At 46.3% G+C, this 20,932-nt stretch overlaps 1 protein-coding gene across 5 annotated transcripts in view; it reads left to right on the top strand.

Moving 5' to 3' along the window:
- rgs7bpa (regulator of G protein signaling 7 binding protein a) overlaps window positions 1-9,960 on the top strand; it is a 176,578-nt gene extending 166,618 nt beyond the window's left edge. For all 5 annotated transcript variants that reach the window (XM_085971270.1, XM_085971296.1, XM_085971304.1 and 2 more), the window contains one exon: window positions 7,329-9,960. In XM_085971270.1, the coding sequence (XP_085827396.1) occupies window positions 7,329-7,420 (92 nt within the window). In that variant the 3' untranslated portion in view covers window positions 7,421-9,960. The remainder of the gene's footprint in view (window positions 1-7,328) is intronic.
- The last annotated feature ends 10,972 nt before the right edge of the window (window positions 9,961-20,932 follow it).

The raw sequence follows: 20,932 nt of genomic DNA, 5'->3' as shown, positions 1-20,932 counted from the left end.
GTGGAATTTCATCGTCGCACATGGCCTTTATCGCCTTCTTAAAGGTTTGTACGAACCTCTCAGCCAAGCCATTTGTGGCTGGATGATACGGGGCGGATGTGTAATGCCTTACCCCATTCCTTCTCATAAATTTTTGAAACTTTTCGGACACAAACTGTGGTCCATTATCAGAGCAAATCTGCTCTGGCAAGCCGTTTCTGGCAAATATGGTCCGCAGGACTGCAATAGTTTTCTCTGTAGTGGTTGAGGACATTTTTATCACCTCAGGCCACTTCGAATGAGCATCCACTGCTATTAAGAACATTGAGTCCATGAATGGACCAGCGAAATCAATATGCACCCGTTGCCATGGAGAGGAGGGCCACTCCCATGGGTGTAGAGGAGCATGTGGTGGTGCATTTTGGACCTTCTGGCATCCTGAGCAGCTCTTGGTTAGGTCTTCAATTTGTTGATCGATTCCCGGCCACCACACATAAGCCCTAGCAAGGCTTTTCATTTTCACTCCCCCCAGATGACCTTCATGTAGCTCATTTAGCACTCTCTCCCTTAACTTGGGTGGAATCACCACTCTGGATCCACACATCACTGTCCCCTGGCATACTGACAGCTGTTCTCTTCTGGATGAGAATGCTGGCAACAGTGAGTCGCCATGTGTTGGCCATCCCCTCACCGTCAAATCATATACCCGAGACAGCGTCAGATCATTGCGGGTCTCCTCTATATCCGCGTTCGTTACTGGCAATCGTTCAATTATTGACGAATAAACTATCTCGATAGGGTCCGCTGCTGGTGCTTCCTCCACAGTAGGCAGTGGCAGGCGAGATAGCCCATCAGCATTCCCATGCTGTTTCGTGCCTTTATATTCTATTTCATATTGATTCACCCCTAGAAAGAGGGACCATCTTTGTAACCGTTGTGCAGTCATCACTGGAACGCCCTTCTTAGGATTAAAGATGGAGCCAAGTGGTTGGTGGTCAGTCAGCAAGGTGAACTTCTGCCCATGCAGATAGTGGTTGAATTTTTTTACTCCCCATACTAGGCTGAGGGCCTCCCTGTCAATCTGGGCGTAGTTGCGCTCGGCTGAGGTTAGTGACTGAGACGCAAAGGCTACTGGCCTCTCCAACCCGTCTGGGAATTTGTGCGACAGCACTGCTCCAATACCATAGGGTGATGCATCACATGCCAAACGAATTGGTAGTGCTGGGTTGAAATGGGCCAACACCTCTTTTGATGTGATCAATTCTTTACACTTCTGGAAAGCTCGTCTACGTTCGTCATTCCACTTCCATGGTACCCCTGTTTGCAGTAGGGTGTTCAGTGGGTGTAATACCGTGGACAAATTTGGTAAGAACTTGTGGTAGTAGTTTACCAGCCCGAGGAATGACCTCAGTTGTGACACATTTTCCGGTGCTGGAGCCTTGACTACTGCCTCAATCTTTTCAGGGGACTTATGTAACCCCTCTTCATCGATGACATGGCCACACTATGAGATCTGTTTCTGGAAAAACTCGCACTTGTGGCGATTAGCTCGTAGCCCATACTCCTTTAATCTGGTGAGCACCTTCTCCAAGTTGGCGAGGTGATCACTGTCATTTTCGCCCGTGACCAGGATGTCGTCCAAATAATACTCGGTCCCTGGAATCCCTTGCAGGACTTGATCCATTGCCCTCTGCCAGATAGCCGGAGCCAATGCTACCCCGAACACCAGCCAGTTGTATTGATAGAGACCTTTATGAGTGTTAATCGTAAGGTATTGTTTCGAAGCTTCTTCTACCTCCATTTGCAAGTACGCCTGGGCTAGATCAATTTTGGTGAAGCGTTTACCTCCAGATAGCGAGGCGAAAATATCCTCAATTCGTGGAAGCGGATATTGCACCGTGTGAAGGACTGGGTTCACTGTCACCTTAAAATCCCCACAGATGCGGACCTTCTTTGGTTCCCCAGGTGTATTACTCAACGACCCCTTCATTACAGGAACGATGGGTGTAGCCCACTCGCTCCAGTCCACTTTGGACAGTACTCCTGAACGTTCCAACCCTTCCAGCTCTGATTCAACAGCTGGTCTGATCGCATTAGGCACTGGTCTGGCCTTAAGAAACTTTGGGCTTGCATTTTCCTCTACTTTAATCGTTGGTGTTATGCCTTTTAGTGTTCCGAGTCCCTCCTGGAACACTTCTTTTGCGTCAGTTAGCATTTTTGACAGTCGTCCAGGTGTGACGTCGTCATCCTTTTTGGCCTCAACCTTCAATGCCTGTATGGAATGCCAATCTAATTGTATCTTCCGGATCCATTCACGTCCTAGCAGTGGTGGTCCTCCATCTGGCAATACATACATATCCATTTTAGGTATTTCCTGGCCTTTATATATCACTTTCACCCTTATTTTTCCTTTGGGGTAGACTTTTTGCCCCGTGTATGTCTTCAAGACAATCTCTGTAGCTTTCAAGGGTATATGTGAAAATAGCCGCTTGTAGTCCCTTTGGTTTATGACTGTTAGGGCTGATCCTGTGTCCAATTCCATTTTCACTTGGACTCCGTCTATCTTGAGTGTAACCCAGATAGTCTGGTGATCCTCCATTTTGGTTACCTTATGTAGTTTCAGACAACCCAGCTCCTTGCTTCTGGAGTCTGTGTCACTTTTCTGTTCATCTGGACTACTGTCCATCACCTGGTGTACCTTTTTGTACTTCTCCTGTGGAGATTTCTTACTGTTGGTTTTCTTCCCAGACCTGCAGACTCTTGCTATGTGTCCTGCTTTTCCACACTGTCTGCACACTTGGTCCTTGAACCAACAATCCTTCTGGTCATGTGTTGTTCTGCCGCAGCGATAGCACTTCCCTGTTCCATAGGACATTTCATTGGTGCCATATTCTTGCAGCCTCCATTGTATCTCTGCAGTGCCCCTTGCGGCTGCTTCATGTGATACTGCCATACTGAAAGCCTTGTCCAGCGTAAGATCCTTTTCTGATAGAAGCCGTTTCTGGGTTCCTTCACTTTGTAGCCCACACACAAACTTGTCCCTTAACGTATCTGCTAGTCCCGCTCCAAACTGGCAGTGTTTCGATAGCTTGCGCAGTTCCGTTAGGTACTCAGCATTGCTTTCGACTTTGTGTTGGTTCCTTTTATGGAACTTAAATCGTTCTGCTATCAGCAGCGGTGTGGGGTTTAAGTGGTCCTGTAGGATTTCTAGTATGCTTTCGAAATTCTTGTTCACCGGCTTCTCTGGGGTTATTAGATTTCGCAGTAACCCATAAGTTTTTGCACCCATGGAATTTAACAAAACCAGTGCTTTCCTAGCATCTGGCACTTCATTCGCCCTGCAGTACACCTCAATACATTCCACATATGTCGCCCAATCTTCGACTTCATTGTCGAATGTAGAGATACTGCCGCTCTTCGGCATCCCTGGGTGTGATTTAACTGTCAAAAATGGCGTCTCCTGCGCTTCCCCTTCTTCTCCGCTGGCACAAAATGGCGTCTCCCGCGCTTTCCTTCCTTCCCGCGCTCGCCCTTCTTCTCCGCTGCGGCTTCTAAAAATGGCGTTTCCCACGCTCATCCTTCTTCTCCGCAGCTCAATGGCATCTCCCGCGCTCTCCCTTCTGCTCCCCGCGGACACTATTCAGCCCTTGAGCCCTGGCTGTGCTCTGCGCGTTCTTTTTTTTTCCTTGACGCCGCTCGGTCCTGAACCCGGCTGTTGCTTTACCCTCTCTCTCTCTCTGTTTTGTTTCTCTTTTTTTTCTCGACGCCGCTCGGTTTTCAACCCCCGGCTGCGCCCTGTGCGCTTCACCCTCTGTCTTACCCCGTCGGCGCTGCTCGGCTTTCTCTCCGCCGTCGGTTGGCTCCAGCCGCCGCTGTCCGGGAAGGGTCTGCGCTGGACCTGTCGTCAGTCTGTTGCTGATTGTCGTGGCTGGGGAACCAAGCCCGGCTCTCCACAGCCTCCCCTGCGATGTTCACTCTCTGCCGGATGACTGGGCAGTTGCTCGTGGTCGACGCCCGTGTTCCTGGCCTCGACTTTCTTACACCGCCCTCCCGGAGCGAATCCTCGAAGGGAAATGCAGAGTTGCAGGTAGATTCGAATCGACACTCGTCGCCACTGTTAGATCCGTGATTCTGAGAGTATGATGTTTTTCAATAACCACACGGATGCTGTAACTTAACAATAAACAGGTATTTACTGGAGGAGGGTAGTCTCAAGACTGGGGGTACAGAGGCATGCGCAAGGCTTATATACAGGTGTGGTCACTGCCGGTACTACAGTATACAGGAGCTGTAAAAGTAGTTCTGTCTTAAAGGTACATACACTACACTGAGGGTATTCCAAGAGCACTTCTCCTACATTCAATTAAGCGAGGAGCAGTGTATTTGAAGGTTTCGCTTCACCAAGGAGGTGGTCACAGAACTCTGCCACCTCCTGCAACCAGACCTCCAGCCTCAGACCAGGGTGACCACAGCTCTCCCAGTGGCAGTCAAGGTCACTGTGGCCCTCAATTTCTTCACCAGTGGATCCTTCCAGTCTGCAACAGGTGACAAAGTTAACATCTCACAGTTCGCCATCGATCGCTGCATTCGGGAGGCCACTGAGGCTCTCTATAGCAAGAGAAGAGACTACATTGGCTTCCCGATCAGCAGAGAGAAGCAGGAAAAGTGTGCATGGGCTTTGCCAGGATAGTGGGCTACTCCATGGTGCAGGGCACCATCGACTGCACCCATGTGGCTTTGTGGGCGCCGCAAAACAACCCTGAGATCTTCCGTAACCACAAAGGCTACCACTCAATTAATGTGCAGTTGGTGTGCAACCACACACAGCAAATCCTTAATGTTAATGCCTGCTATCCTGGCAGCAGCCATGATGCATTCGTTCTGTGCCAGACCGGTGTGCCAGCACTCTTCAAGCCACCACGCCAAGCTCGAGGGTGGCTGCTCGGAGACAAGGGCTATCTGCCCCCCACCTAGCTCATGACTCTCCTCCGCAACTCCAACACTCCTGCCCAGCACTCATATAATGAGAGCCACACTGCCGCCACTAACATCATCGAGCAGACCATCGGCCTGCTGAAGCAACGGTTCCGCTTCCTTGACCTTCCAGTACTCACCAGAGTGGGTGTCCCATTTCGTGGTGGTCTGCTACATGCTTCACAACTTGGCCATCATGAGAGCGCAGCCCTTGCCAGCAGGGATTGTGGGACCACCTCAGGAGGAGGAGGAGGCAGAGGAGGATGAGGAGGAGGACGAGGAGGTGGAGGAACAGGAGGGAGAAGGCAGCGAGACAATCGGCCTTCTGGACGGGCTGTCTGTGACCGGCTCATCAGACTCTGATTCACATGAATGAAACCTCAGATCCCTGTAGCTCATCACATCCCCATCATACAATCCCTGTCTCATGGCGTATCACAGCATCCTCCTGGGCGCAAAGGTGAAATGAGCGAGACCACAAGATATTCCAAAGACCATTAATAAATTTATCTATAAACATATCACACATATCACATGAATTCTAATAACTAATGACCCTTGTGCCTGCCATAGTTGAATAGCTGTCATTTTGTGCAAGATGTGAGGTGTGGGTGTGAGTGTTGCTAGGTAGAGATTGTTGGTGGGCGAGTGCTGCAGGTGTGCTGCTTTGGGCAGTGTGTGGAGATTGTGGTACAGATGGTGGTATGTAGCATTTGTTGAAGCATTCACTCACCCTGACCACCCGAGTGAGGTCGTTAAATTTCTTCCTGCACTGTGTGTGGGTCCTGGGGAATTTTGCGTGCAGTCTAAAGCATTTGCGCCTGATGCTAATTCTCCAACTCTTCTACTGACACCGCACATTCCTCGGCTATAATGAATTTCTAGCCTTCTGAGTTTGTTCAACCCTGAACTGAGCTTCATATTGTCTCAATCTACTTATTTCCATCTTAGCAACGTTGTCCCTATATCAGCCCTTCCTGAAACCCTTATTCATGCCCTCATCACATCCAGACGTGACTGCTCCAACGTGTTGTTTGCTGGCCTCCCATCTCTCACCCTCATTAAACTCCAACCAGTTCAAAGCTCTGTCCTGAACTAAGTTCCATTCACCCACCACACTAGTCCTCACTGACCTACATTGGCTCCCCATCCTCCGGTGCTTCAACTTTCAAATCCTTGTACTTATCTTTAAATACTTCGATGGCCTTGCCCTATCCTATCTCTGAAATAACCTCCAGGTTATATGTGCCGCCCCACCCACACCCTGCTGTAATGCTCCATTCCTGTCACTCCAACCTTTTGTGCATCTCTCCCTCCCATCACTGCACCATTGACAATGGAGCCTTCAGGTGCCTGAGCCCTATTTTCTAGAAATCCCTCATTAACCCCTCCACCATAGTATCTCCCTCTGGTCTAAATATCTTCTTAGAACCCACCTCTTTGACCAAGCTTTTGGTCAAGCTTCTACCCTTTACTTTCCTGTCTTAGCATCTGCTTTATATACACCTATATGTGAAGCACCTTGGGACAATTTTTCTATTTAAAGGTGCTATATAAATGAAAGTTATTGTTGCAGTATTTCAATTAATTGTATTTCTCTGCAGTCCATGTTGGTGTGAATTACTTCCATTTACATTGTTTCCAGTTACTCTAATTGCAAAAGTCTTTAAATAAACGAGCCAGGCTATTGCTTATGGATTTATTTTGGATAGGTTGTGACCTCTCCCTGTTGCTACTGGTGAACAGTTCTCAGCATGTTGGGATCTATAGTGGAGGCCTTTCTCTTTCCCAGCTTACTCCTGCCTCCAAACCTTTCTCCTCCATCTGTGAGTTAATTCCTTGTCATTCTCTCTCTGATGTTATAACTTTAGTTCCTATTTCTTTCTCTCCACTCGACATTTGTGTTATGATTTGATTTGCTTTATACTCGGACTGCGTCTGAACTGGTTGCTATCCTGCTCTGTTTTCTGGCCATTTTCTTCAACCAGGCAGTTCAAAAAATAATTAAAGTTTAATTTAATGTTTGATGCAGCCAGAGCTGTAATATGCTCCTGACTTTATTTTTCTTCAGCGAGTGAGCACAAAATCAGGCACCAACTCCAACATGGCTGACTTATGCTTTTCTGATCTGACTGGCCAGTTGTTTCACATGGTTAGCTTGGATCGATCAGCAACTATACAGGCTCACTACTGTATTACAAACTTACAATATTACAGGCACACAAACACAGAACTAAACTATTAATGCTACAGAATCTATTCTATTTAACAAAACATGAACTGAGTATCTGTTACTCTGTTTTATAATCAGCATTTATATCTGAGAGTGATATTGAAAACTAGATTTAAACATGGGTTGTCTATTTTCTCTACAGATGATAGCAGCCTCCTCAATCTGACCCCATATCCACTAGTGAGAAGGAGGAAACGAAGATTCTTTGGACTTTGCTGCCTTGTGTCAAGCTAGGATATCTAACACAAACTGAAAGCAAAAGTAATTGTTGGTATTAACTTCTTCGGAATAAATGCTTATGGTGAGAAGATATTTTCCCCTTACTTCCTCCGACTCTTCATTGTAAATATCAGTTTTATTTTTGCTGTACAGGATGGCCAATTTTTGTATTTTTATTTTTCTCTGAAGAATTTTTTTGAAAATTGTTACAAGTACCCATGGATTCCACAGCAGTGTTATGCTTGAAATATATTTTAAATCTGATTTTCGCAAGCTGTACTTTTAAACGATTATTTTTTGTAAATAAAAAAGGGATGTACATTAAGTACATGTTTCCCTTGTAGCTTGATGCAAATATATGAATAAATGATTTAAAGATCACAGCCCAATTGAAATAAAACAGCACAAACATTTCCTTAACACTGTCCTGAAGCAAAGAGTCCATGGGCTAAATCTGCAAAAGCAGCAAAGTTGGTAGCTGTACACAAGGGAAACATGGTTAAAAATATATCGTTAACCAAGCCGTGTCCCCTAACTGTAATAATTTATTTCATTTAGTCTTCCAAATAATCAGTGCAATAGAACTTCCATTAACCACCATAATGGAATCGACCCTTCAGTGGATGGTGAAAATTGGCATTTATTTGGTGAACTCCAAAGTTGAACAGGATAAGCTACAGGAGGATTTGAATATACTTGGGAATTGGGCAGACGGGGGCAGATGAAATTCAATCTGGAAAAATACAAAGTGCTTCACATGGGGACAAAAAATCCAGGAAGGAACTATTACTTAAATGGAAAGAAAACATGAAGAATGAAAGAGATCTGGTGGTCCTGATTGACAATAAATTGAATCGCAACAATGCTCGGTGGCAGTGAGTAAAGCAAATCAGATGTTGTATTAAAAGGTCAATATTGAGTCAGAATAATGAGGTCATCCTGTCACTTTATAAATCATTGGTGCTGCTGCAGTACAGTTCTGGTCGCTGCAGTCCAAAAAAGATATTGCAGATATTGAAAGAGTACAGAAGTGGGCAACCAGAATGATTGAGGGGGTGTAGGCATTGGATTCTGATGAGCGATTATGTAAATTTACATGTTCTCACTGGAAAACAGAGGTTGAAGGGTAATATGATTGCTGTTTTTAGGATTCTAAAGGGATTAGACAATGTAAACCATGATGAGCTGTTTCACATTGTCCAGAACAGTAGAACCAGAGGACACGGCCTGTGCCTGAAGGGAGGTAAATTCAAAACGAATCTGCAAAAACAATATTTCAGTGAGCAAGTGGTCAATCTATGGAAAAGGCTCCCTAGAAATACGATGGAAGCAGTTAGTATTGATTCATTCAAATACAAATTAGAATGATTACTTTCAGAAAATAACATTTTGAGATACAGTATATGAGTAATTTGAGACATGGCATATGGTAAGCGTGGAATGCTTGGGAGGAACAAGTGACTTTGGACTGATGGTTGCCCAACCTTTTCATCATTGAGGTTTTCCTTGCCTCATGTCTGGGTGTTGTAGACATATTGATAAAGATTGATTACCATGATTGTCAACACCTCCACTATCGTCGTGCCATACGACTACCAGGACAGTAGAAGGCAAACTAGAAGGGCCATGTTTTTTTTCATCTAGCATTTCCTATGTTCCTATTTGAAAGTTCCCATATTTTGTTATTAATACATAAGGTAGAACAGTACCTTAGGCACAGAATGATGATGCAAACAATACAAATAACATAGATTAAAATTAGGGGTAATTTTCAACTTCACCACCTGGGTGCTGACCTGGTGGAGCAGACTGTCCACTCATTTGAACAAAAGTCAGGCGGGACAACAACAGGCAAATGGGCTGCTTCCCAAGGTCAGCACCCAGGGGGTGAAGTTGAAAATTACCACCTTAATCTGTCTTGAGCTGCGAAATCAATTTATGTCAGACAGGAAGCGACTGATGTAGACAGTAAGTGATTGATGTAGACAGGAAGTATTTGTCAGACAGGAAGCAATTGATGTAGACAGGAAGTATTTGTCAGACAGGAAACAATTGTGCCGCCTTGTGCAAGACGTTTTCCACAAAAACTCTGGCAAATAATCAGGAAGGTCAATAATTGGAGTGTAGAAAACAGATGTTCCTCTGTACTGAAACTTATTTCTAATTTTTGAGAGCAGTTAATACCATAAGTAATTTTGTTTCACATGCACATATATTAAACAAACAAAAGCTTAATTTGTATATATGTATCAGATGTCACTCCTAGCACTATATATTCAGTCTTCAATTCCATGCTGTATTTTCCTTTTATTTGTTTAAATAAAAAGAATGATTAAATCTAATGTGCAATATATTAAAATGTAAAATGTATCTATAACTATGTATACAATGACCTTGCAGCGATTATGACATTTTGTTAATAATAGAAAATAAAAGCATGATACCTGCATATTAAAAAATTGTGTTCAATGTCTTTAGGCATGCCAGAGATAGCTCTGACTGTATAAATCAAACACATTTTACATTGTTTTAATTAAATACATTTTTACGTTAAATCATTGTGGTGACATTTTTATTGTTGATTATTGTTGCTGATGAAAACTGGATCTTTTGCATGACTGGGGAAAAAATTAGATAATACACATTCTTTAGGAACAAGGTAGCATTAACAAACCAAGAAGAAAGAGTTTGCTTCCAACCAGCAAATGAGCAGAGAAGTGAAGGTTCTGAAAGCAGAATTCAAGGAATAGACAGAAAATACATAGAAATACTTAAAACTTTCAACATGGAAACATGGAGGCCTGCATTTACCCTCCATATGAGTAAATAGTCCAAATCACATTTACCTGCCGAGTTCCTGCATTCCTTTATCTCCTTTTCCTTCATCCAACTGTCTAATTCAGCTGTGAATGTTGACATCATTTCTACCTCAACCACTAACCCTGGAAGTGAATTCTGCAACCTCAGGCTGAACCAATTGCACCACAGTTAACTGCATCTTTAATATTCTGCAACTCTCACTGTGCCTCCTTTTCATTACTATTTGTGTTGCACCTATAACAGCTCAGTGACACTCTGGTTTTATGCAAATACAGAAGTCAGTGTCATAGACTGATCCCCTGCCCTGCAATGGGCAATGCTGTGGAAACAAGGTATATGCTCAAACTCACCCTTTTTTAGTTGAAACCTTTCAATGAATGTAGCAATCATACTGCACAAAATGTGCATTTATTCCTCATTTTTATTTTTGGTGAATTTGACTTTAGGCACCAAGGGGGAGAAATTCGGTTGGTTAGCGCCTCCCGTTATAGCCTCCGGGGGACGATAACGGGGCGCTAACAATGTTCTGACCGTGCGCGGCGAGATGAATGACTCCCGCTAACTTGACCGAGAGGTTTGCAGCGGTGGTATCACTGTGCCACGGTCTCCTGCGCCCGGAGATCGTGACGTCATTGCCGAGCGCATCATTCCAGTAACACCCTGGACCTGAACTTCGGTTCCGATCCCTGCGGCATTGACGGGCGACATCACTGACAGCTGCAGAAGGCATTGTTTGGGAGGCCGGGAGCTTCGGAAGCGCAAATGAAAGGGGATGTTGGCCCAGGTAGGAGAAAAATGTTAACAACGCTTCAAGTGATTTTTTCGATTGCTCCTGGGCTGCGATCGATCAACATGGCACTCTGCTGGAGTGCATGGGGCTGATCGGGCTGGATCATGGCTGCCATCAGGGACCAGCTAACTGGTCCTAATGCAGAGCCTGCAGCGAGGGCCCTTCCCTTTAAGGGAGGGAAGGAGCCTCGGATCTCGGCAGCGCTGCACGGGACATTGTGCTGCGCTGCACCATTACCATCCTGTCTGCATCCTTTAGTGCTCCAGGAAGGAAGTGGAGTGCTTCATTAATGCTCCACTTCCTGGAGCACAAACAGTGAATTTTGAAAAAGCTTGGAATCATTAGCACCTGGCGTTAAGTTTCCCAGCTTTCAAAAGTTAGCACCCCAAATGGGGCGATACTGAATTTCTCCCCCTCTCAACACCATATGGGTTTGGTAAGTGAAATCCAGAGGAGCTCCAAACTGATTAAGGATAAAGGCAAATCTTGCAGTCACCATTGCCAGTGGTGCCAGATCAGAGCAGGCGATTAAAGGCTGGAAAATTAGACGTGGATCTATATCGGCAGATCTCTGCCATCTTTGTGCCACATGACAGCCTAATAGGCCAGCCTAAAGTGTTCACACACAAAATTTGTGAGAGTGCTTCATTTTCAATCCGCTTAGGATGGAATTATGTTGTGTATTCTATTTGCCAATCTGGAGTGGGCCTAAGGGAATCTCCAAATGCAAAGTTTTTTTAGCAGTTGTAATTTTAATTTTCAAATTTATTGCTCATTTTTCACACCAGTTTTAAAAATTATTTAGTACATTTTTATTAAAAACCTAGCAGATCGCCTGTGACATTGCAAACTGTGGAGTCAGAGTTTTTATAAGAAGAAGTAGTATCACCTAGGAGACTGACTTATCAGCATTGGAGTTGGCTCTGGAATCTGGCAGTACAGGGATGGGGTTCTCAAGAATATTGAGGTGGGGGGCGGGTCTTCAGGTTATGGGATAACAGATCTGGGATCACTGGGAGTGGGACCCTGGGATCTGAAAGCATTGCAGACAGAGATCTCAAGGTCTGGGAGCACTGGAAATGCTTCTGGGATCAGGGAACACTGGGAATGCAATATAGGAGCTCATAAGTACTCAGAGGGAGTCCCACGATCTGCAAGTTGGGGTTGGGAGGAAGTCTCAGGAAAGGTTCAGAAGGACTGAGGACAGTGTTTGGGGACATTGAAGATTGCTTGGTTCTGGCAGCTAAATTAGGGGCATAAGAGCTGACAAGTGCCCATATGGGAGCTCCACCAGGTTTCTGGAGTCTGGGGAGGTCCTTTTATTTGAATAGGAATGGCAGGTGCCCTTGCCAATCAGGTTGCATCTTTTTTTTCAATTTGTTCATGGGATGTGGGCATCACTGGTAAGGCCAGCATTTATTGCCCATCCCTAATTGCCCTTGAGAAGATAGTGGTGAGCCGCCTTCTTGAACCGCAGAGGGCAGTTAAGAGTCAACCACATTGCTGTGGGTCTGGAGTCACATATAGGCCAGATCGGGTAAGGACAGCAGATTTCCTTCCCTAAAGGTCATTAGTGAGCCAGTTGGGTTTTTACGACAATTCTATAGTTTCATGGTCACCATTATTGATGCTAGCTTTTTATTCCAGATTATTTAATTAACTGAATTTAAATTCCCCAGCTGCTGTGGTGGGATTTGAATTTACATCTCTGGATCATTAAGTCCAGGCCTTTGGATTACTAGTTCAGTAACATAACCACTATGCTACCATACATCTGGGGCACATGTTAGCAAAGAGGCGACAAATTGCAATGGAAAGCTGGCCCGGCCAAAGGGGCTGCTGGCCTCCCCTTGACAGAACTAACCCCTGCCCCCAACAGCCCCTTTGTAAGGGGTGGTCTTCAAATCATTTTTAAAGGTTCTTTAATTTTTCTTCACGGGTCCAAACCATGATCCCAGCTGGGGACCACTTTCTCCATTTGGTGGCTTGGTACACCCATGCTGCTGCTGATGATACACAGCTCCTTCTGAGAGCAACCACCTCCATTATGTCAATAACCTTGTTTAGGGCAGGAGGAGGCTCCATCTCAACAAAGGCTGGCGAACACTCTGATGTAAGGCCAAGACAAGGCATAATCAGCCCCATTCTAATTTGCAGTTCTTCCTGCGTACTACCACCAGAGTTACAGCAAGAGTGCACCAGAAGGGCTGCGGACTTTTGGTTCAATAGGTTATTTTGAATTTTTTTCTAAACAATTTCTGAGAGAACTTTTATTTGCCATAACAGAAAGTAATATTTCTCTGGAACCTAACATAGCCAAACATTGAAGCAGGGGACATGAAAAAGTAGTTCTTTCAATGCAAACTTTTATTGGAGCTGAGGCAGCAACAAGGCATGTAAGTGGAGCTATATAGAGTCTAATCCCCTAGTTCTTGTACCATCAACTAGTGGGAACAGCCTTACCCCGTCTAGCCTATCCAAATCCGTCATAATCTTGTACACCTCTATCAAATCACCCCTCAACCTCCTCTGCTCTAATTAAAACAAATCCAGCTTCTCCAACTAGTCCTTGTAGCTAAGATCCTCCATCCCCGGAACCATTCTGGTAAATCTCCTCTGCACCCTCTCAAGGGCCTTCACATCCTTCCTAAAGTGTGGTGACTAGAACTAGATACAATACTCCAGTAGTGGCCTAACCAGCGCTTTATAAAGGTTCAGCATAGCTTCTCTACTTTATCTCTATTTATGAAGCCCAAGATCCCATATGCTTTGTTAACCACTCTCTCAATATGTCCTGCCACCTTCAGGGACCTATGTACATTAACTCCCAAGTCCCTCTGTCCCTAAACACTCTTTCAAACTGTGCCATTAAGTGTATATTGCCTCCCCCTGTTGCTTCTGCCAAAATGCATCACTTCACATAGAAACATAGAAACATAGAAGATAGGAGCAGGAGTAGGCCATTCGGCCCCTCGAGCCTGCTCCACCATTCAATGCGATCATGGCTGATCATCCAAATTCAGTACCCTGTCCCTGCTTTCTCCCCATATCCCTTGATCCCTTTAGCCTTAAGAAATATATCCAACTCCTTCTTGAATATATTTAATGAATTGGCCTCTACTGCCTTCTGTGATAGAGAATTCCACAGGTTCACCACTCTCTGGGTGAAGAAATTCCTCCTCCTCTCTGTCCTAAATGGCTTACCGCTTATCCTTAGACTGTGACCCTTGGTTCTGGACTCCCCGACCATCAGGATCATCCTTCCTGCATCTAGTCTGTCCAGTCCTGTTAGAATTTTATAAGTTTCAATGAGATCCCCTCTCATTCTTCTAAACTCCAGCGAGTACAAGCCCAATCGACCCAATCTCTCCTCATACGTCATTCCTGCCATCCCAGGTATCAGCCTGGTGAATCTTCGCTGCACTCCTTCCATGGCAAGAACATCCTTCCTTAGATAAGGCGACCAAAACTGCACACAATACTCAAGATGTGGTCTCACCAAGGCCCTGTACAACTGCAGCAAGACATCCTTGTTCCTGTACTCAAACCCTCTTGCTACGAAGGCCAACATACCATTTGCCTTCTTGACTGCCTGCTGCACCTGCATGCTTACCTTCAGCGACTGGTGCACAAGGACGCCCAGGTCTCGTTGCACTTCCCCTTCTCCCAATCTATTGCCATTCAGATAATAATCTGCCTTCTTGTTTTTGACACCAAAGTGGATAACCTTGCATTTATCCACATTATATTGCATCTGCCATGCTTCTGCCCAATCACCCAACCTGTCCAAATCATACTGGAGTTTCTTGGCATCCTCCTCACAGCACACACGCCCACCCAGCTTTGTGTCGTCTGCAAACTTGGAAATATTACATCTAGTTCCCTCGTCCAGATCATTAATATATATTGTGAATTGCTGGGGTCCAAGGACCGATCCCTGCAGTACCCCACTAGTCACTGCCTGCCACTTGGAAAAAGACCCGTTTATTCCAACTCTTTGCTTTCTGTCTGCCAACCAGTTCTCTATCCAAGTCAATACCTTGCCCCCAATCCCATGGGTCTTAACTTTACATGCTAATCTCTTATGTGGGACCTTATCGAAAGTCTTTTGAAAGTCCAAATACACCACATCCACTGGTTCTCCCTTATCTATTTTACCAGTTACATCCTCAAAAATTCCAGTAGATTAGTCAAGCACGATTTTCCTTTTGTAAATCTATGTTGACTTTATCCGATCCTGTCACTGTTTTCCAAGTGCTCTGCTATTACATCTTTTATAATGGACTCTAGCATTTTCCCCACTACCGATGTCAGGCTTACTGGTCTGTAATTCCCCGTTTTCTCTCTACCGCCTTTTTTGAACAATGGGGTAACATTAGCTACCCGCCAATCCATGGGTACTGTTCCAGAGTCTATCGAATTTTGGAAGATGACCAGCAATGCATCGACTATTTCTAGGGCCACTTCCTTAAGTACCCTCGGATGTAGATTATCAGGCCCTGAGGATTTATCGGCCTTCAATCCCGTCAATTTCTCTCACACCATTTCCCTACAAATACTGATTTCTATCAGGTCCTCCCTTTCATTAGACCCTATATTCCCCGGCATCTCTGGGAGGTTATTTGTGTCCTCCTTTGTGAAGACAGAACCAAAGTATGTATTTAATTGGTCTGCCATTTTTTTGTTCCCCATTATAAATTCCCCTGATTCTGACTGCAAGGGACCTACGCTTGACTTCACCAATATTTTTCTCTTCACACTTCTCTGTATTAAATTCCATCTGCCACATGTCTGCCCATTCTGCTAGCCTTTCTATGTCCTGTTGCAGTCGATTGGTATCATCATCTCTGTTTGCCACACCCCCAAGTTTGGTGTCATTGGCAAAATTAGAAATTCTACTCTGTATTCCAATATCCAGGTCATTTATATATATTAAAAAAAACAGTGGCCCCAGCACTGATCCTTGGGGAACACCACTGTCTACCATCCTCCAGTCAGAAAAACAGCCGTTTACTACAACTCGCTGTTTTCTGTCCTTAAGCCAATTCCTTATCCAATCTGCCACTGACCCACCTATTCCATGCATCTCAATTTTGTTAACCAGCCTTCTATGTGGTACTTTTTCAAACACCTTCCGAAAATCCATGTAGACAACATCCATTGCATTCCCTTCATCAATCCTCTCTGTTACTTCATCAAAAAATTTAATTTGATTAGTCAAACACGAGCTACCTTTTACAAATCCGTGTTGGCTCTCCTTAATTAACTTAAACCTCTCCAAGTGCCCTCTAGTCAAGCTAGTCGATTTAAAACTAACAGTGTGGGGTAGGCTTTTAAGTTCCCCAAATCCAGTTTGAGGAGTGTAAGGAACAAACTGAATGAATTGCATGCGTAAATTCAGCTTTGAGGGTTCAACATGGTAGCCATTACTGAGAGATGGCTGTAAGATGGTCAAGACTGGGAACTGAATATAACAACAACAACTTGTATTTATATAGTGCCTTTAACGTAGTAAAACATCCTAAGGCGATTCACAGGATTGTTATAAGACAGAAATTTGCCACCGAGCCACATAAGAAGAAATTAGGGCAGATGAGGTCAAGGAGATTATAATCAGGGATGCTCAAGAGGGCAGAATTTGAGGAGTACAGATATCTCAGGGGCTTGTGGGGCTGAAGGAGATTACAGAGATAGGGAGGTGTGAGGCCATGGAAGGATTTGAAAACAAGGATGAAAATTTTGAAATCGAGGCTTTGCTTAACCGGGAGCCAATGGAGGTCAGCGAGCACAGGGGTAATGGGTGAATGGGACTTGGTGCGAGTTATGACAGCCGAGATTTGGATGACCTCAAGTTTACATAGGGTAGAATGTGGGAGGCCAGCCAGGAGTGCATTGGAATAGTCAAGTCTAGAGGTAACAAAGGCATGGATGAGGTTTTCAGCAGCAGAAGAGCTGAGGCAGGGCCGGAGACGGGCAATGTTACAGAGGTGGAAAGAGGTGGTCTTAGTTATGCCGCAGATATGTGGTCGGAAGCTCATTTCAGGGTCAAATATGACACCAAGGTTGCGAAAAGTATGGTTCAGTCTCATTCAGATGCTAGGGAAAGGGATGGAGCCGGTGGCTAGGGAATGGAGTCTGTGGCGGGGACAGAAGACAATGGGCAGGATTTTCAGTGAGCCATGGAGGTGGGATTGGAGGCGTGCAGGGGGTTAAAATCGCAAAAACTGACGTGCGGGACCCCCCCCCCCCCACCTGGTTCCCGACTCCAAACAATTTTAACTCAGTCGTGTCTGATGGTCCCGACTCCGTCCCGCAATCCAACAGGCGGGACTGGTCGGTAAGGCCTTTAACAACCACTAAATGGCCTCTATAATCCTATTTTAAAAGGTCCTTGCAAATTTAACCCTTTTCCCACGTGAAACACGCCTGGTGGGAAACACGAATGTGAAACCTGATGGGAGCACTATTGGATTGCTGACTATCAACAGCAGGTCAACCATTAAAGAGGAGATTTGATCAGCCATCATTTGCAGGTGGCAGGACTTAGTGGTCTCAGGTCTGGGGCAACTTTTAGAAGGCTTAACCACACCTGTGGAAGGTTGGAGCCTCACACCCATCTTCAGTGTGGCCTCCTGGGAAACCCCTCTCGCCACCTTCACTCAGCGCTTCCTCAACGGAGGCATATACCAGAAGCATGGGAGCCATTTATTTCCTTCCCATCTGGACATTAGAGGAGCTCGAGCACCAGCCGCGGCAGCAGCAGAACCAGGAACAACAGCAGCACCAGCAGCAGCAGGAGCGCCAGGCTGCTACTCACCCACCTGAGGCTGCACAGGCCAGAAGGGGCCAGCGCCTGGAAGCCCGTCGGCACAGGAGATACCCCCCAAACAGGGTCTACAGACGCAGGGTCAGCTATCTCAACATGTCTGAGCAGCAGTGCCAAAGGCGGCTCAGACTTTCGCGAGAGGTAGTGACTGACATCTGCGCAATGATACAGCAAGACCTGCTGCTCAGAAGACCAGGTGGACAAGCATTACCAGTGGCCATCAAAGTCACCACCGCACTCAACTTTTTTGCCTCAGGCTCATTCCAGGGATCAGCAGCACACATCAGCGGCATCTCCCAGGCGGCCGCACACACTTGCATCACGCAGGTAACCGATGCCTTCTTTGCCCTCGTGCCCAATCACATCCATTTCACCAAGGGTCGAGCAAGTGTCACAGCGCAAGCGGTTGGATTAGCTCACCTGGCAGGCTTTCCAAGGGTGCAGGGCATCATTGACTGCACACATGTGGCCCTTAAGGCACCCCATCGCAATCCAGGTATTTTTGTCAACCGCAAGGGCTTCCACTCCCTCAACTTTCAGCTGGTGTGTGGCCACAAGAAGGAGATTTTGCATGTTTGTGTCATGTACCCTGGCAGTTGCCATGACTCCTTCATACTGCGCCAGTCTAGTGTGCCTCCGCTATTCAGTCCGCCAGACCAATTTAACGGATGGCTACTTGGAGACAAGGGCTATCCCCTGAGGACGTGGCTAATGACGCCATTGAGGAGACCATCCAGCGAAGCTGAGGAGAGCTACAACTCCAGCCACATGTCCACCAGAGCCATAATCGAGCAAACCATCGGTTTGCTGAAGATGCGCTTCAGATGCCTGCATAGATCAGGTGGAGCCCTGCAGTGCTCAGTAGCCAGGGTCTCCAGAATCGTCATGGTTTGCTGTGCACTTCACAACATGGCACAGCGTCGTGGCTTGCAGATTCCTGAGGACCAAGTGGTTCCTCACATATTCTCAGATGAGGAGGAGGAGGGCGAAAACGAACATCCTGCAGAGGCCCATCAACCAGCGGCAGCATTACGCGAGAACATTGCTGCCCGGGATGCAAGGAACGCACTCATCCTGGCCAGATTTGCTTAGCCTAGTCAAACAAACACTTTTGCCTCGCAGCCTCTTACCAGAGCATTGACAATGGCCAAGAACCAGGGGATTCCTAGCACTCTGATCACCATACTGTCAGTTGCAAGTATGCCTAAGCCCTCAATGTGGAAGTCCCACTAGCGAAATGACAGACGATACAACTGCAACATTTGCCATCAGAAATTTTATGTACATTAACGAAGTGATGGCATTTTTGCAGTAAACACAAAATTGCACCCAAGTGACTACCCTTGTGATTATTTGTGCAGAATTTTCCTCTTACGTGTGCTCCTACGTGGTGCCTCCTCTGTGGCTTCAGCAGATGTGGAGGCCCCTTGCTCACTTTGCTGCTGCTCCTGTCTTGACACCTTTGGCAGACATCCTCTGGGGTGGCGAGCCTGTGAGGGCTCGTCAACAGTCTGCTGCTCCTGCGGCTGTGCAGTGGTTGAGACCCCTCTCTCACTTGGGTGTGGACTCCGGTGGGGCTCTGACCGAGGGCTCTGCAGTGGCATGGAAGTGTGAGTGCTTGGAGAGGAGCCTCCACTTCCTTAAGGTCTGCCACCAACCTGCCTCTCATGGGTCAGGTCCCCCTCAGCGCCTGCAAGTGGCAGGAAAGCACTTTGCTGCACATCAGGGGGGCCATGGGGACCCGTATCTGCAATGGCAGTCCTTCTCAGAAGGACTTCAATGAAGGTCTGGTTTCTCTGTTCAATAGATGCCCATCGCTCCTCAAGAGATGTCATTCTATTCTGAACACTCACCATGTTTTCCATACACTGGCGACTAAGCTCCTCCATGGCCGTAGCCATCCTCTCCTCTACCGTAGCCATCCTCTCCTCTACAGTAGTCATCCTTTCCACGGAGGTTGCCATCCTTTCTGTGGTGATGTGTTCATGTGCCAATGACTCCACAAAGGCTCTGGTCATGGTCGCTATAGACTCCTCCATTCACTCCACACTCGCAGCGACCCTGGAGACAAAACCTGCCAGAGACACCTGCATCTGTTCCTGGAGTTCCATCACCGCTGATCTCATGGATGGACGCAGAGGCAGAGGGTCGACATGCTGCTGAGCCGAGCTGGCAGAGTCCTGTGCCCTCCAACTAGGACTCTCCACTGCTGTCCCTGTCTCCACAATCTGCTGATGCTTACTTGTGAGCTGTGATACACCAGGTGACAACACTACTCTATGTCCTGAAGGTCCCACCGAGGTGTGAGTGTCTGCGCTGGTGCTGGGTGCGCAGATCTCTGGTGACACTGCACCCTCAGTGGTTGCAGCTTCCTCTGAGGAGTCTGACTGCTCAGCCTCTTCTTCCTGGCTAGTGGGGACGGATGCTTGTGATGGTCCTGTGGGGGAGTAAAGGGAAGAGTCAGAGATGTGATGCCAAGGTTACATGCACATTGTTTTTTGCAGATGCTCATAATTCCATCTGTTAGAGCTTCACAATCATTATCAGCGACTCATGCAATGTCAAAGAGAGAGATGGGAAACTTTTCTGTCACCAGCTTGCTGTGTTGAACCCGTCTGTCCGTCCCCCACTTGCGCATCATCCTCCAGTCCCACTATTTCGAGTGCCGCCTCCTCCCAGGGGGTCAGGTGGATTATAGAGGCTGTCCCTCCTCCTGTCCTCACTCGCTCTCTTTTGTTGTGAGCTCTCTTTTCCTGCAATGAGGGAGACAAGTGGAGTTTGAGTGAGAATGAAGGAGTGAGTGTAAAGATTGCATAGCATACATACTTAGAAGGAGACAAAGATGGAGTGAGGTGGCAAGACCAAGGGCCCTCCCTGTGTGTTGTCAGTTGTTTTCATAGCATCAGAGTGATAGGGAGTGTGAGGGCTGCATAGTCGAATAGTTATGTGAATGTGAGCATAGAGAGAGAGGGAATGGGTAAGGGTGCATGGATGTCAGTGTCAAGTGGGACGTGGAGGAAGAGATTGCTAAAGTTGAGTGCTGGTGAGGAAAGGCAATGGGGATCAGATTGAGGGTGTTGGGAAATTCATA

Source organism: Somniosus microcephalus, chromosome 2, assembly GCF_052327205.1.
Source record: "Somniosus microcephalus isolate GS21.2 chromosome 2, FLI_Smic_1.0, whole genome shotgun sequence".
In the NCBI taxonomy this organism is placed as follows: domain Eukaryota; kingdom Metazoa; phylum Chordata; class Chondrichthyes; order Squaliformes; family Somniosidae; genus Somniosus; species Somniosus microcephalus.
Note: the sequence above shows the minus strand (reverse complement) of the source record. Positions and strands in the feature narration are given on the sequence as shown.